General features: G+C 39.3%; 1 protein-coding gene across 2 annotated transcripts in view; it reads left to right on the top strand.

The window, feature by feature from the left end:
* TRPC3 (transient receptor potential cation channel subfamily C member 3) overlaps positions 1-17,959 on the top strand; it is a 64,707-nt gene that overhangs the window by 9,225 nt on the left and 37,523 nt on the right. For both annotated transcript variants that reach the window (XM_055317023.1, XM_055317022.1), the window contains exons 2-3: positions 8,160-8,931; positions 15,251-15,439. In XM_055317023.1, the coding sequence (XP_055172998.1) occupies positions 8,160-8,931; positions 15,251-15,439 (961 nt within the window). The remainder of the gene's footprint in view (positions 1-8,159; positions 8,932-15,250; positions 15,440-17,959) is intronic.

The following is a 17,959-nucleotide window of genomic DNA, read 5'->3' as shown; positions in this document are numbered from 1 at the left end:
TGCTTGCTAAACATACTTATTCAACAAGTGAATTAAACCATAAAGCAATTAAGTTAATTAAATGATTAAGCAATTATGTGAGTTAATAGGAGGGAAGATTTGCCCTACATTATTGCAGGGATTAGGTCAACTAGGACAGTGTCTCCTTGTGCCCTGAGCTAGTATCTAAGGGATTTTTGCTTGCTGATTCCTCCGTAACCCCTCCTCCCTGCTCTCACCGCCTCAATCTCTATAAGGGGTCGTAGTCTCCTTAGCGTTCATGTATACACCCCTAGTTCAGGGCACTCTGGAGAGATGCTGTGAGGCCAATTTCATTGATCCTAGTTTGATGTTATAATGTAAATTTTCCTTTTAATAAATAGCCTCTCACTTGAATAAAAGAGCTCAGGTTCTCAGAAAGCCTCTCCCTATCCACTCCCCCCTACTCTCCTCTCCCTCTGTAGCATCTGGGCACTGGGGGAAGGGTGTTTATGTATCCCCTGGAAGAAAGAAAGATTTGGTGTCCTCTGATTCTTCTGGTCTACTTATGCTGCTTGTCAGCAAAAATAACTTGATCTTGGCTGACTTGCCTTTGTTCTAACCCAGATATGCTCCTTGGCATACATATATGGATGGTTTCAGCTCAGCTCCTATGAGCTACAGAGCTCAAATACAGCTTACATCACTAGCGATGTCCCTAGTCGGGGTGCAGACTCTCTGGCTCTCGGCGCAGTGTCCACAATACATGGGAACATAGCGTGGCTTGAGAAAGCCCATAACATTCTCTGCTTAACCAGGCTGGGATGTCACAGGTCTCTTGGTCTCAGCGGTTTCTCACTTTCTTGGATCTACATCTTAACTTCTCCTTCCGTTATATTTTTTCATTCTTGTGCCAGGACAGGAAGCACAATGGCTTTGCTATCAAAAGCTATCTTGTCTGCACAATAAGAGCATTCTATGATCAGGTTCCTTCAGAACTGATTAGAGAAATAAAGAACTGAGCAAATCCTTCCTCAAGATGATTTCTCTTTTTCCTACATTCTGCTTTCAAAATCCCATTTTTCCTACAAAAAAGCTGAAAATTACCTTGTTCTTTCTCTTTGCACTCCTCTAAAATTTGTCTTCTCTACTTCTCCCCTACATGTCCCCATTGAACTCTAACTAACCACTCATCATCCCCACCCGCCTCTCCTGCTGCCCCCACAACAAGGTGTCCTGAGTCAACTGGGGAAAAGATATTGTATTTGGAACACAGAAGAGAAAACACCTTATTAGTTTTTCCAAAAATACCCTTGACAGTAAAGGATTACCCTTGATAGTATACAAATAAGCAGGACAATATGTTTATAGGACAGTGAAAAATGAATCTGAGGAGCAAGGAAAACAAGTTTTTCTAGGCAGAATTCTTGAAAGTCAACCAGAGGATTCCAATTTGGTTGTTGTTGTTGCTATTTAAGAGAAGTGTGACAGTAGAAGCAGAGCTTAACAAAAGCAAGATGCTGGGGATGGCCGTGGCATAGAAGGAAGAAAATTAGGAGTAGCTTGTGGCACTGGAAAGAATTTGGAGTTCACATCCCAAGTTGAAACCCAGATCTGCATTTTGCTATATATGCTACAGTGGGCTGGTTTTTAATCTCAGTTTTCTTATCTATGAAAGGGAAATAAGACCTTCATAACATTGTTATAGGAATTAAATATGATAGTGTGTGAAAAACAGACGTGTGTTATGGCCTTCCTTCATGGCATCTCTGCTGGAAAGCTGTTGTAATAATCCAGCTATGGTTGATTAAAGATTGTGAAGATGGTGCTGGCAATGAGAATTGGAAGGGAGGCTCCAGTACAAGAAACATTCCAAAGGAAAAGCTTCAGAACTTTGAGACTGAGAGCCTCAAGATGGTGAGTCATAGATGACCTTGAAATTGCTTAATCTGAATAAGGAAGGGGTGCTTGTTAAGGAAGAGGGTGAGTTGGGACATTTTTAGTGTCCAGAGGACAGATCATTGTACATGTGGGATTCGAGGTCAAGGGAGAGAATAGAGCCTGGGAAGAGATTTGGGAGCCCGATGGAACAGATATTTATTGAGTACTTCCTCCCTATTGGTCACTGGCTAATGAAAAATAAAGTACTACCTAACCATCAAGGAATATGTGCACATATGTGGGGATATTTATTAATATTCTATTTTTTAAAAAAATAATTCATATAATCTTAAAATAGATTTAGAGTACATGGAATATAGGATAATTGATTTTAAATCTATGTGAGAAATCATTTAGGTGGTGGGAAAAGACTACACCAGAAATCTGGAGTAGAATAGTGACGGTAACTAAGTACTTTTAGATCTAAGCTAAATTTCCTAGGGAAAAAAAAAAGACAAGGGTTATATAGTTTATGTATTACTAGGTTAAAAGAAGCAAACTCATCTGGGGGGAGAGAGAAGCCTATTAATACACAGTTCTAGAATAATTTTAGTACTTGAATACATGTAAAAGGTACAATGGATATAATAATAGACAACCTCTTTAACCCTTTAAATACAGTTTTGAAAAAGACATAGTAACCTTTTAAAAATATCAATTCTTGGTAAAAGCAAGGGCATGAAATTAAAGAGTCACTGGTGAAGGCATTTTGCAGGCGTCTTCTTCTTCTTCTTTTTTTTAATTTTGTTTATTTATTCATAGAGACCCAGAGAGAGAGAGAGAGAGGCAGAGACACAGGCAGAGGAAGAAGCGGGCTCCATGCAGGGAGCCCAACGTGGGACTCGATCTCAGGTCTCCAGGATCATGCCCCAGGCTGCAGGCGGTGCTAAACCGCTGCACCACTGGGGCTGCCCTGCAGGTGTCTTCTTTATTGTGATTCAGATGACTTGCCTCCTGGAGATCAAATTTTAAATGTTAATAAAACATAGGGAACCCAAATGAATAGAAGGCTACTTGTCTCTTAGGCTACACTACTCACATGTGTTATTTCAACTTTACTTTTGGCAGGGCCAATATGACAAGTGATTAAAGGCCTCATAGTCTGGGGTCATTGATTCAGCATAATTCTTAGGAGATAATATAGCTGACATCTGAGCGCCTACTATGCCCAGCATAAGTGCTTTGTGTGTATTTTTTAAAAAAGATTTTACTTATTTATTCATGAGAGACAGAGAGAGAGAGAGAGAGAGAGAGAGAGAGAGGCAGAGGGAGAAGCAGGCTCCATGCAAGGATCCTGATGTGGGACTTGATCCCGGGACTCTGGGATCACACCCTGAGCCAAAGGCAGACACTCAAACGCTGAGCCACCCAGGCATCCCCAGGAATTTTTTTTTTTTTAAAAAAACACTTCTTATGTGGATTCACCATGAAGATAAGCAGCATTTGGTCAGCTCTTTTATTTTGAATAGCTGTATAATTTGTTCTAATTCAGAAATCTGACTTCACACTTAACTCAGTGTTAGAATCTTCTAAAGACAAAATCAAAATGACTCATGTGACTTGTGTTGTATAGTACCAAAATCCCACATTTCAGCTCAAATACACAAAATGTAGATACTAGTTCTGAAAGGGGAAGAAATACTAAGAAAAAACTTTAAAATACTAAAAAATGCAAAGAAAGATTATTTAAAGAATCATATTTCAAATAACACTGGTATTTTCAAATCATACTCTTTTGAGAGAAAAGGTGGAGTTTTTATAAGTGATTTTTGTTGTAGATAGTAATCATTAGATAAATAGCCTTTCCATTAAGATGTCACACTTTAATAATGAGTGTATTTCCTAAAGATAGTGTATCTGAGTATAGATTGGAATTCTTCAGACATACATACTCTGCAAATACATTCTGCAGTTATAGAAAATGTCAATATATTATCACTGGTAAGCACAAAATTCAACTTTTATACCATATGGAAATTCTAGCCATTTGAAGAGTTCCAGTTTGTAGCTTCATAGTAAAAGATATTAACCCAATAAAGCCAGTACCATTAGTAGTAATAAAACATACCTACCTACTACAATAACAATATTTACCAGATTTGTTTAAAACCCTGTCATGGAGTTTGGTATTGAAACAAAGTTCTTGTCTGCACAGTTCACTGAATGCTATTTCCCAGTTCTTGTCCACCTAAAAATCATCCTCATACCAACACACATAGACACACATAGACACACAGTATATACATATGCAACACCATCCCCTGAACCAGCATTGCACCTCCTTGTCTCCCACACACACCACACACTCCACAAACTCACTCTACATGCTACCCTACACAACACACATCCATACCTACCAATAGACCATTTATTCAGCTTCAGAAAGATTATAATGCAATGATTGCCAATAAGCACTTATATTTAAATTTTTTCAAATAAGGGATTAAAATAAACATTAAAAACATGAATTTTATTTTCATTCATTTTTATCTTAAAAAGATTTTTCATTATTTATTTGAGAGAGTGTGAGCACTGAGTGAGGATGGGAAGGGGCAGAGGCAGAGGGAGAGGGAGAAGCAGGCTCCTTGCAGGGGTCTATCCCAGGACCCTGAGATCATGACTTGAGCTGAAGGCAGACATTTAATTGACTAAGCCAGATGCCCATGATGATGAATTTTATTTTTAATAAAAATATTCAAACTGTGGTTAAAACTATTCAAAATGAACAAAAGTGTATAACCGAAGAGCAAAAACTTCCCTTCTCCTATGGCTCCTCAGTTCCACTGCCCAGGCATAACTATAATAGAAATAGAAAGCCTCTTATGCTGCTTTCTAGAAATTGCTACAAATACATAAATATGTGTGTAATACATATGTGTACATATATAATGGTATGTTTATGCATATAAGTGCTATATTTATTTCCTTTAAAAAGTTGATCACCTGACACTAGTTGAGCAGTTAGTATGAGGTGCCAGTCTAGTACTGTTGCCTTTGGAGTTAACATGCCTCTCTGGACCTCTTTAGTTAATGCCTCTGTAGACCCAGGTTTGCCTGGACATGTTCCCTTGGTCTCCATATGGGAAACCTCTGCCAGTGCCTCTGTACTCCTTTCTTGGTTTGAAGCCCCAGTGGAGGTGAGAATTGAGTGGGGGCTGGTAATTGCCTCTGACTTATTCTTCTCCCACATCCCCAGGGAGAACAGTGTCTTCTCTAGCTAGTTTTCAGCCCCTGACTCTGTGAATACTGTTTTATCAATGGTGGAAAGTATTTCTGGAATATATATTATAGAAGGAGAGCATTCCTTCCCTCACCCCCGCCATTCACTTTTAACTTTTTACTGTTATTTACTTCAAAAGTTAGTAATGTGAAAAGAGCTTTATCTGGTATTTTTGGTGCAACTCATACAGAAAAAAGTCACAGATATTTTAAAGGAAATTATCTTAAGTATTTCAGTCAACAAGAATGTTAGAACTGGGTAAGGGTAAAGATGTAGATGTGTACTTATAATAATAGCCATTTAAATAGTAAAAGTAATTCCAATGTTAAAAAAAAGTAATCACAGTGTTAAAAATTATATTGTTTATTTAGCATCCTTTTTCAGAGACTCAGTACTTCTTTTTTTTTTTTTAAGATTTTACTTATTTATTCATGAGACACACACAGAGAGAGAGGCAGAGATACAGGCAGAGGGAGAAGCAGGCTCCATGCAGGGAGCCTGATGTGGGACTTGATCCCGGGTCTCCGGGATCACGGGCTGAAGGCAGGAACTAAACTGCTTAGCCACCCAGAGATCCCAAGACTCAGTACTTCTAAAAAAGCTTTTTGTTCATTTGCGCATGAGGAAACTCTGGAGCACTTGGTAAATTTCCATTTTCCATCTGGGGTAAGGAAGTCCAAATAAGTGAATTTACTCAGCATCACAGAAATTAAAATGTGAACCTGAATCACTATACACACCAATTAATGACATCACTTTCATAATGCAGCTAAACCTCAATGAATGTGGTTAGTATTAGGATTTCAGTACATTGTAATGGATATATAATTAGTGTCCAATGCTTTATTCATGAAAAAACAGTAGTGATTTTATTTTTTACAGGGGAGTTTGGAGAGAGGAAGAGAGAGAGAGAGAGAGAGAGAGAGAATCTTAAGCAGTCTTTTCGCCCAATGTGGAGCCCAATGTGGGGTTCTGGACTTGGCTTCACAACCCTAGATCATGACCTGAACCAAAGGCAGATCCTTAACTGAGCTACCCCGGTACTCCAATAGTGGTGATTTTTTTTAAAGGATTTTATTTATTTGAGAGGGAGATAATAGAAATAACAGAAAGCTGAGCAGAGAGGAGAGGGAGAAGCAGGTTCCCAGTCAAGCAGGGAGCCTGACATGGGACTCGATACCAGGACTCCAGGATCATGACCTGAGCCGAAGGCAGATGCTTAACTGACTGAACCACCCAGGTATCCCTGATTTCTAGACCATAAATCATACTATATCCTTTTATTTCAAAGAGGCAATTATATAGTATTGGTAATTAAATAACTCTTATTTCAAAGTCACAGTTATTTTTCAACAAAATAAGTTTATTTTTTCAACAAAAAAAGTTTAGATTGATGTTCTAATTTTATAATTGCTAAATCTTGTGTCCTTGAATAAAATGAATCTTGTTTTGAGGGGGATGGGGGTGGACAAGATACCCTAAGAGAAAAAGATAACAAAGGTAAGATCCTGAATGATCTGTGGCTTAAATCCTAAGCCTTCCCCCACCCAGCCCCCGTCAATTAATTTATTTATTTAAAAATATGCAGTGACTTGAGAGGATTCTTCTGGCCTAATGCTTGAAAAATTTTTTTTCTTTAGCCTTCAATCCTAGTGCTTTGGTACCAAGAACCTGCTAAACCTCTATTTTCTTTTTTTTCTTTTTAATTTTTTTAATTGGAGTTCAGTTTGCCAACATACTGTATAACACCCAGTCCTCATCCTGCCAGGTGCCCCCCTGAGTGCCCATCACCCAGTCATCCCAACACCCTGCCCACTTCCCCTTCCACTGCCCCTTTTTCATTTCTCAGAGTTAGGTGGCTCTCATGTATTGTCACCCTCACTGAGATTTTCACTCATTTTCTCTCCTTTCCCTTTATTCCCTTTCACTAATTTTTGTATCCCCCAAATGAATGAGACCATATAATGTTTGTCTTCTCTGATTGACTTATTTCACTCAACATAATACCCTCCAGGTCCATCCACATCGAAGCAAATGGTGGGTATTTGTCATTTCTAATGGCTGAGGAATATTCCATTTTATACATAAACCACATCTTCTTTATCCATTCATCTTTCGATGGACACCGAGGCTCCTCCCACAGTTTGGCTATTGTGGACATTGCTGCTAGAAACATCGGGGTGCAGGTGCCCGGCGTTTCATTGCATCTGTATCTTTGGGGTAAATCCCCAGCAGTGCAATTGCTGGGTCGTAGGGCAGGTCTATTTTTAACTCTTTGAGGAACCTCCACACAGTTTTCCAGAGTGGCTGCACCAGTTCACATTCCCACCAACAGTGCAAGAGGTTCCCTTTCTCCACATCCTCTCCAACATTTGTTGTTTCCTGCCTTGTTAATTTTCCCCATTCTCACTGGTGTGAGGTGGTATCTCATTGTGGTTTTGATTTGTACTTTCCTGATGGCAAGTGATGCAGAGCATTTTCTCATGTGCATGTTGGCCATGTCTATGTCTTCCTCTGCGAGATGTCTGTTCATGTCTTTTGCCCATTTCAGGATTGGATTGTTTGTTTCTTTGCGGTTGAGTTTAATAAGTTCTTTATAGATCTTGGAAACTAGCCCTTTATCTGATAGGTCATTTGCAAACGGCTTCTCCCATTCTGTAGGCTGTCTTTTAGACCTCTATTTTCATGACTTTTAAGAGTAGTACGGTTGTTCATACAAGGTCCAGGGAGTTCCATCTTTACCAGGGCCACAAGGGGGGCATGGATGCCTGGGGATTGTTTATATTATTGTTTCTTCTGAATGCCATTTTCTTTTGCACAGGAACCCGTGTTCTGTAGGGCTACCAGCCCCTCTCCGGGTTCACGCAGCCCATATTAGGTAACAGGTGTAAATTTCAGGTGCGTTGCTTAGCAACTGACCCAGCTGCCCACCGGCCCGCAGGTCGGCTGCAGGTGCTGTGTACTGGGAAAGGGCTGGATAGGGAGGGAGGAAGCGCGAGGCCCTACCAGTCTACAGCTGTTCCTCATTGCTGCTCATTAGGTCCATGGAGGGAAGCCCATCCCTGAGGCGCAAGACGGTGATGCGGGAGAAGGGCCGGCGCCAGGCCGTCCGGGGCCCGGCTTTCATGTTCAATGACCGGGGCACTAGCCTCACGGCCGAGGAGGAGCGCTTCCTTGACGCCGCAGAGTATGGGAACATCCCTGTGGTGCGCAAGATGCTGGAGGAGTCCAAGACGCTGAACGTCAACTGCGTGGACTACATGGGCCAGAACGCGCTGCAGCTGGCCGTGGGCAACGAGCACCTGGAGGTGACCGAGCTGCTGCTCAAGAAGGAGAACCTGGCGCGGATCGGCGACGCCCTGCTGCTGGCCATCAGCAAGGGCTACGTGCGCATCGTGGAAGCCATCCTCAACCACCCCGGCTTCGCGGCCAGCAAGCGCCTGACCCTGAGCCCCTGTGAGCAGGAGCTGCAGGACGACGACTTCTACGCCTACGACGAGGACGGCACGCGCTTCTCGCCCGACATCACTCCCATCATCCTGGCGGCGCACTGCCAGAAGTACGAGGTGGTACACATGCTGCTGATGAAGGGCGCCCGCATCGAGCGGCCGCACGACTATTTCTGCAAGTGCGGAGACTGCATGGAGAAGCAGAGGCACGACTCTTTCAGCCACTCCCGCTCCAGGATCAATGCCTACAAGGGGCTGGCCAGCCCGGCCTACCTGTCCTTGTCCAGCGAGGACCCCGTGCTCACCGCCCTGGAGCTCAGCAACGAGCTGGCCAAGCTGGCCAACATAGAGAAGGAGTTCAAGGTAAGCTCCTCGCTCCACCCCGGCCACCCTTGCAAGCGCACCCACTTCCCGGCTGCCGCCTGGTGCCTTCCAAAGTTTGCTCTGGAATGTGTTTTGTCCAGTGGATTTAAAATCACGAGGCACTGGAAATGTTCGGAAATGATCTGATGGCTTCCCCCTCTCAGCATGGTGGTGTGATAAATGCGCTTTGGGGTTGGGTATATACCGGATCAGAGAGCTATAGTTATGGTACTGTTCTATGTGGATGAGTAGTAAGTAGAACGCAAGACTACCCCCCTCCCCACCTTTTGTTTAAAGGAGGGATTTGGTGTGAGTTTTTGCCTCCCAAATTCTTCTTCCTCTTCTGTCAGTAGTGGTATAGTGGCACACAACACAGACGTGGTATTTAGTTTTGCATGCCCTGTTTATCAGCCCAAACATCTGTATATCCCTTTAGACAGAAAGTCAAGAAACTAATATGAAATATAATTAAAGTCATTTTATTAATATGACAAAAATGCTTCTCCCTGAAATCCACAAATGTATATTCAGAGTGGTGAGCCACAGACATTTGGTCAACACAGAAATACCAGGGTAGCAAAGTGTTTTTGCTTTAGCGGATTTTTAAAAAAATGAATGAACTCTTTTCTGAACATCATCTCTAGTCAGTTTATTCAATTGCTACATCCTCTTGTGTGTTTTGGATGGTTCTATCTATTAAATCTGGGGCAAAAGGAGATTTCATGGTTCTGGTGAAAGCCAGACTGTTTTTCAGCAGGTTCTTGTCTCCTGTTGTCCACATAAGAAGATTATTGTAGACCTCAATTCCTTAAATTATTTTCTAGATGCCGAGTTAATCTGCTTTTTGGTGTTGTGATGTCAGATCACAGAAAGAGTGATTATTCTGTCTTTCAGATCTTATTACAGTTTTTCATACTTAACTGAGATTTGCGTAAATGCAACTAGCAATGCAATTCAGATTAAGGGGTTACAAGAAAATGGTATGAAACAGGAAATGAGTTAGTAAGCCATGGAAAGGGATGGAGGAACCTTAAATACACATTACTAAGTGAAAGAAGCCTATCTGAAAAGGCTGCATCCTATAACATTCCAAATACATAACATTCTGGGAAAAGCAAAACTGTGGAGACAGTAACAAAATCAGTATTGCTAGGGGTGAGTGGGGAGGGAGGAATAAATCAGTGGAGCACAGAGGAATTTTAGGGCAGTAAGAATACGCTGTATGATACTATGTCATTATACATTTATCCAAACCTATAGGGTGTATAACACCAAGAGAGGACCCTAATGTGAACGATGGACTTTGGATGATTCAGTGAAGGTCCATCAATTGTAAGAAATGTACCACTGAGAGATGGTGATGATGAAAACTGCGCATATGTTGGGGCAGCACATATATGGAAACTCCTAATTTTATGTGAACCCAAACCTGTTTTTAAAAAATGGTCTTTTAAAAAAATAGTAAAAAAGTAGGAAAGTTTTGCATATTTTTGTTTCCCTTTCCATACATACCAGATCACCTGGATATTCGTCAACCCTCATCTTGTCCTAATAGAGATCTGGCCTTAGTATAATTCTTTCATTCCATTAAATATTTTTCTGATACAAAAGCTGCACATATTTATTGTGAAATGTGAAAAATAATAAAAAACAAACATTACCTTATATTTACTCTCTTTGAAGGCATTCATTATATGATATCTGAAAAGATGTATTTCCTTGGACTCAAAAGGAATTATTATATATTTTTAGACAGAACTCAGAGCAAATTGAAAACTTCAAATTATTTTTAGAGAGAATAGAAAAGCATTGAGATCAAATAGTTCTAAATATCACTATTTTGGCATAGTAATAAAAAATGTCATTCTAAATTTATTTGCCACTATTTCAAATGTCATTCAAACCTTGTTTCTTTGCATTTTGCTTGATATATATTAAAAATCTGTACAAGAGATTCTACAAAAGGAAATATTATCTAACATTGTGCTTTAATAATTTACAAAAGATGGTGATGTTTGCAATTCTGCCCATAGAAGTCAGCAAAGCAATTGTTTAAGAATTTGTTATTCGTGGTTTACCCCTGAAGCTGGCTAAATCTGTATTGATAACACTTGGGATCTCCTTTACCCTGACTTGAAGAGTCACCTCCGATAATCTTCCAAATGTGGGAAAATACTACAACAGGCAAAATAGAAGAAAAGATAACTGAGTTTAAGGGGGAGTCCATAAAGCTACCAAGTAGCTTTTTTTTTTCAAATCCTTCGATTCTAAGGATATGCAAAAATCATCTAAATCTCACAGTTCCTTTTTCTGAACTATGTAGGAGACTCTTGTGTAGCATAACCTTCTCTGAGCCAATTGAATACAGATGGTTCTTCAGAAGTTACAGTCTCTAAGGACAAGTCTCTCTCCCCTGACTAAATGTTTCTTTTCTTTCCTGTTCTTGCCTGTCCTTGTTATTCCTTTCATATCTGCCTTCCTTTCATCTCTTTGCCCTCTTGTCCCACACTCCTGTCCATCTGTCAAGGCTTTAGACAGACAGAGAAAATAATGCTTTCATGACATGGACCCAGAGACTCTGAGCTTGGAAAGGGCAGTGGAAGTGAAGCTCATTTCTGAGGCAAACAGATAACCTAATTTGCCCTATTCCACATGTTCACTGTATTCTTTCCATAGAGACTGTGAGCTCAAAATACTAGCCTTGAAATGAAAACATAATGTGTTCCCTAGTGAAAAAGAGGTGATTTTTCCCCATTTTTAGACACCTGTACCTATTTTATTTTATCAGTGGCCTGTAGGATCTTAGGCTCACCCCCCTCAAGTAGCTATCATTTGGGTGTATCCGAGAAGGTTCTCAGGCAGCATGCAGTTTTCAAAGTTCCTTGAAGAATACAAGAGACATGGGTGCCGAAAACATATGAAGGTCATTACCCCAAGAAGTTGAACATTCTAGGATATAGATTTAGATAAATTAATGGAGGAGAGCTTGGTGACAGGTTATTAAAGAAATAGTTTGGATGTGCAAATGATGTCTGAAGCTATTCTGAGAGACAGAATATTGGACAGGATGGACTCTAGGTCTAATCCTCCAAATGTCAGTGGCAAGAAAGCTAGTCATTTATTAAACTGCAAGAATGCAAAGTGAAATTTCTTAATTCTCAGTCAGTGATGCACTTTTTTTTTTTGAAAAAAAGAGGGAAACATTCACCCTCCCTATGTCTCAGTAGTCTTCTCTTTAAATTAGAAGAGCAATTTTAACTTACAGTAGGGCTGTCAGAAAGAGGTAAAGATATATAATCCAAAAGCAAGACGGTATTTTATAAAGCTAGAAGATACTCTAGGAGTCGTCTGGCTGTACAGACCTCTTATTTTAAAAATGAGAAAACAAAACCTATTAGCCAAGGACTCATCTGCTAAGCCGAGATTTACGTGTCTTGGATACCAGGCCCAGATATTCTAATGAGCCATACCTGATATCATCGAGGTATATCTGTAGTACTTGTTGTGTACTATGAGCATATAATCCTCCTAGCAGTAATATTAGGCTTATTCTCATCAAGAGGCTAAGTAAATTCTACAGGATCATATGGTAAGTAGGTGGTAGAAGCAGTGTTTGAACCCAGGAAGTCTGGCTTCAGATTTATGCTTTTAACCACTATACTATCCTGCCCCTTTTGTTATCAGGGAAAGGATCTGCTTAGAGTTGAATTTCAATTTTTCTCATGAAGATAAAAAGGGATTAGAATGATAATCAAACCAATAACATTAAAATAAGTGTGCTACAGCCTGTAGACAGGTTGTGACAAGGACCCCGTGTCATTGTTCGTTCCCTGGCTTGAGAGGTCTTCAGGGTTTTGAGTTCCTGCTCTATAGAGAAGGTAGCAGGTCCTTCTGGTAACTTTTTGGAGAGCCATGGTATTGGAAGAATGGCACGATGAAGATGATTAAGCAAAACTAAGAGAAAATTACTAGAAAATGCAGACCAGACAAATGGCCTAGGTTGTGAAGTAACATAAGGCAAGGCTTTATGAGAGAACTAATATGGTTGTTTCATGGTGCAATGCAGACTTTTGCAGCCAGGAAAAGGCTGTCTTTAGCTGGTGCTCTTCCTCTTTCCCTGGGAGTACCACATATATGGGTAAAGTGGCATCCCATGACCACAATAAAAGAAATTGCCATTATCTCCACCTCTGATTATTTTCTGCACTGGGGCAACAGTCTTCTTTCAGCAAGAAATATTTACAGTGTTACGAAGATAAAGTGTTGTTTTTGTAACTTGTATGACTACCAGTTTTTGTTTCTTGATTGATGTTTCTGAGGGTGTGAACAAACCACACAGCTTTCTTTAAGATGAGACAATTTACTGATTATGATTTCTTGAATCATAGAGTTATTTAGGTGTTACTGCAGAGGTCGCTACTATTCAAGCATTGAAATAGTCTCTCTTTTTCTGATCAATGGAGAAATGGTCATCCTATGTTGCACCAAATCTTATAGAACAGTCTGAACTGAGGAATAGCATGGGGAAATTTCATCTAAAAAATTGTATTAAAAGGAGAGCTTTATATGGAAACAGACATGAATTTAATTCTTCTGGATGCTATAATAAAATATTTCATTAGTCTTTCAGGAATGGAAGGCAGATGGATATTTAACTGACACTCTGCATAGAAGCCAGAGATTGAACATTTTATTAATTTTATCAGTTGCATAGTACCAAACTTGAAACCAAAGATTGAAGTTTTTATTCATTTTATCTATTCTCTTATGAGGGGAAAAGGATTAACTGTCACCGTCCCTTATCTGAATTTCTGATGTCTGAAATGGAAACTATTCTAGTCTGTGTAACCTTTAAATAGTTTTTCTTTATTTTAGTCTGTGATGTGATTTTTTTTTTCCCCATCAAATCAATTCTTTATTAAGGGAAAACATTCAAATTCTTCATGTCTTTTTTTTTTTTCAAGTAGGATTTTTGAAAGCCTAGAAATTCTTCTGTGGTAAGTAGTACTTACTTCAGGACATATTGAAATGGGGAATTCTATTTTCCCCAAGTGTGCCAAATTAGAATATCATCTGGTTAATTTTCTTAATGGGCTAAAATTTTAGTGAAAGCCATAGAAATGGAACTGGGGTTTCTGAAAGTAAGAGAGTTTCCCAAGGGATGGTTATTGATACCTTGACTGGAACCAAAGCTAGAAATAGAACTCCATTCAGAAGGTAATAGGGAGTGCTGCCAAGTGACTTCCTTAAACCAGTCCATGGCACTATATAAATATGCTAATGAAATTAAAGATTCACAGATTATTTTTAGCAAGGTGTTAGTTCCAGTGGCCTGGAAATTTTCTCTCAGGTATTGATATTCTGCAACCCATGAGAATTCAATTACATATAATCAGACATTTTTCTCCTTCCAGCTCTGCAGGACATGATAACGTGCCCTTCAGACAAACAAGGAAAAATACCTCCTCTATGTGGGTACCCGTCCATCTCTTTACGTTCACTATAAACCAATCATTCTCAAACATAAATGTGTATCAAAAACACATGGAAAGTGCATATACACAGACTGCTGAGCCCTATCTTTAGTTTCTAAATAAGAACCGCTGAGATTGGGTCTGAGAATTTACATTTCTAATACATGTCTGGGTACTGTTGATGCTGCTGGTTTGGGGACTACGTTTTTTGTTTTTGTTTTTTTTAAGATTTTATTTATTTATTCATGAGAGACACACACACACACACAGAGAGAGAGAGAGAGAGAGAGAGAGAGAGGCAGAGACACAGGCAGAGGGAAAAGCAGGCTCCATGCAGGGAGCCGGATGTGGTGGTTTGGGGACTACATTTTGAGAAGCTATGTCCCCAACAGGGCAAGGGACAGTATAAACCAAATAAATTATTTTCATGTATAGTCAATCTTCTATGTCAGATTGCCACTTTAGAAAAAATTACCATTTCAACAAATTTTCACTGCCGGAAAGGTTTTGTTTTGGCCTTAAGGAAACTATTGTTTATATAAGAGAGAGACAGCTCTTTTTGATCCTTTGGTCTGTCAGCGTTAGCATTTAGCCAATAGCTCTTAATACAAACCAGTGACAAATGTGCATACCATTTTCAGAGCTGTCTCATACAGGAGGGCAGATTGCAAAAGATACTGGCTGAGGGTGAGTGGGGCCAAACCCTGCTTGTATCTAACTCCGCAAGCCTTGCATCCAACAGTAAGCTTCCTAACCCAGAATTTTTGTGATTCGCAAAAAGCCTAAATACTTTCCATTGAATTAAAGCAAATTCCTTGAATTAAACTTTAAACCTCTGTTCTTAGAATGACTATCGGAAGCTCTCCATGCAATGCAAAGACTTTGTAGTGGGTGTGTTGGATCTTTGCCGAGATTCAGAAGAAGTAGAAGCTATTCTGAATGGAGATTTGGAATCCGCAGAGCCTCTAGAGGTACACAGGCATAAAGCTTCACTGAGTCGTGTCAAACTCGCTATTAAGTATGAAGTAAAAAAGGTGAGTGACCTGTTTTTATCCAGCAGCATAGTGGAATAAACGTGTAATATCAACTTTGCCATAATTCCAGGAAAATTTTTTAAATAATATAGATGTTATTGATAAAAGTTTTTTTTTCTCCGTGAAAGAAATTAAGTGAAATATGGTAAAGTTGTGAGTCAAATATCTATCTTCTGTGACCCCCTCCACTTTTTGTCTGTTGTGAGACCTTGGATAAGTCATAAAACTTCTCTAAACTTCTCTAAACTTCAGTTTCCTCACATAAAAGGAGGAAACTCTTATATCTAAGTGCGATCTCAGTGGATTAAGATATGCAAAAGAATTTGTGAAATGCTTATTGCAATGCAATTAAAAATAATAAAATGTTATTTTTATATATTTTTGTAAGTCACTATTATAACTGTCTCATTCATCCTTGTGACAACTCTGTTATTATCTGTTTCACCTATAAAATAGGTTAAATAGACGATGACATTTCTATTTTACAGGGAAACTGCGGTTTGCCAAGCTTAAATAATATGTCTGAGGTAACAGAGCTGTGAATACCAGAAATAAAATTTATGATTACTTTTTACTCTGTTTATTGCAGATAAACTATTAAGTGTATGTATTTGCTGCTTGTATGGGGCTTTTAAATAATTCATGAAAACTGTAGTTATGTTTTACTATAATAAAAATCTCCGTTATTTATAATCTAGCAGCTTTTATACATTAGATAACTGATGGGTATTTTTTTTTTTTTTGTACTCTAAGAGAAACTGATAAATCACTAGGAAGTAAACTGTTATCAGGAACAGATCTAGTTTCATGAACTGGTTAATCTCCATGTAGCTGAGTTTCCTCTCCTCCCTGCATGGTGCTTAAGAGGGCAGCCCTGAGCCAGTCTGCAGGGGTTCAAGTCCTGAGTTAATCATATATTCCCTGTGTGACCACAGGCAAGTCACCCAACCAGGTCACGCCTCCGTCTGCTCAGGTAGTAAAGTAGTGACCACAAAGGCAACTGCTTTTTCAGTTGTTTGAAGGTTATAAGAGCTAATGCATGCAAAGTAATTAACACAGCTATAGTACATGGTGATTGTTCAATGTGGATGAGCTGATAACATTTCTACATTATGAAAATTCATTTTCAGAATGACTCTTAAACAAGTTCAGCTTTTAGTCCTCAAACACAGGTTTCATGTTCACTGTGCTGGCTCCAAGCCCCAGTGATAGACTCTAGACAATTTAAGCATAAAGGAATTTAGTAAGGGTTATGAGGAGACACACAAAATCATTAGGAGAACCATGAAACTGAGGCAAGTGTGGGCATCCTCGCAGCAAGTGAGCCTGAGAAAAACTTCCTCTCTTTCCTTTCTCTCCTTGTATGCATGTGTGTGTGTGGGCACACGCACACATACACAAATCTACCACAATGTAGAGAACTTCCACGTACAGTGTTCACGGGGGTTTTAGCCAACTATTAATCACAGATCTCTCCTCAACTTAATAAGACAGGGAAATGTGAAGATTCTTAGTAACTACTGATGTAAAATAACTTTTCAAGGAATTATCAGTTAAAAGCAAATTGGCTCAACTGCCTTCCTCTCAGAGCATTCTTTTTTTAATCTAAATTTTTATTTTAAATTCCAGTTAGTTAACATATAGTGCAATATTAGTTCAGGTGTACAATTTAGTGATTAACCACTTCCATACAACACCCAGTGCTCATCACAGCAAGTGCACTCCTTAATCCTCCATCACCTGTTTAATCCACTCCCCCCCTCAATTTACCCATCTCCCCTCTGGTCACCATCAGTGTGTTCTCTCTAATAAAGAGTGTTTCTTGGTTACCCTCCCTCTCTCTTTCTTTTTCCCTGTGTTTGATTGTTTGTTTCTTAAATTCCACATATGAGTGAAATCCTATGGTACTTGTCTTTCTCTAGAGCATTCTTGCTAGCTGAGTTTTTGCTATATTGAAGGAAAGATAATTTTGAATAAGATTCATATTAAACCATTTTTAGAAAGCTGTCTGGACATTTATTCACAGATCTTGTAATACACATCTCTTTTCTTTGGCACCTGAGAGGAGAGAATTGATTTCAGTTGTCACTGGTACTTTATCATTACTTTGAAAGTGTCATATTAGCAGAGACAGCTCATCCATAGTTGTGCTTCTGTTAACCAAAGTGTCTTGAGACAGTGAATGTCTTCCTGGCATGTTAATTTTAAATAAATTGATGTATAGTTTACAATGTGTGAGGTGTCATTAATAATAAATTTGCTATCAGTCAACAAACTATCAGGAAACAACAAAAAAACGTATATGAAACTGAAAGGAGATTTAGGGCTTTGCAAGTATTTCTGGGTTTGTTTAATGCTGTAAAAGGATATTAGTTAAAGGAGTTGCTTTGGAAGATTCACTCAGTTAATGTATATAAAAACTTTCTTCTTAGAATGCCCAAAAAAAAGCCCCAAAGACTTCCTTCGTTTTTCACTCAACACTTACATGTCTCCATCTAGCAAGGAGGAAAAATGCCCCGT

Source organism: Nyctereutes procyonoides, unplaced genomic scaffold, assembly GCF_905146905.1.
Source record: "Nyctereutes procyonoides isolate TBG_1078 unplaced genomic scaffold, NYPRO_anot_genome, whole genome shotgun sequence".
NCBI lineage: Eukaryota > Metazoa > Chordata > Mammalia > Carnivora > Canidae > Nyctereutes > Nyctereutes procyonoides.
Note: the sequence above shows the minus strand (reverse complement) of the source record. Positions and strands in the feature narration are given on the sequence as shown.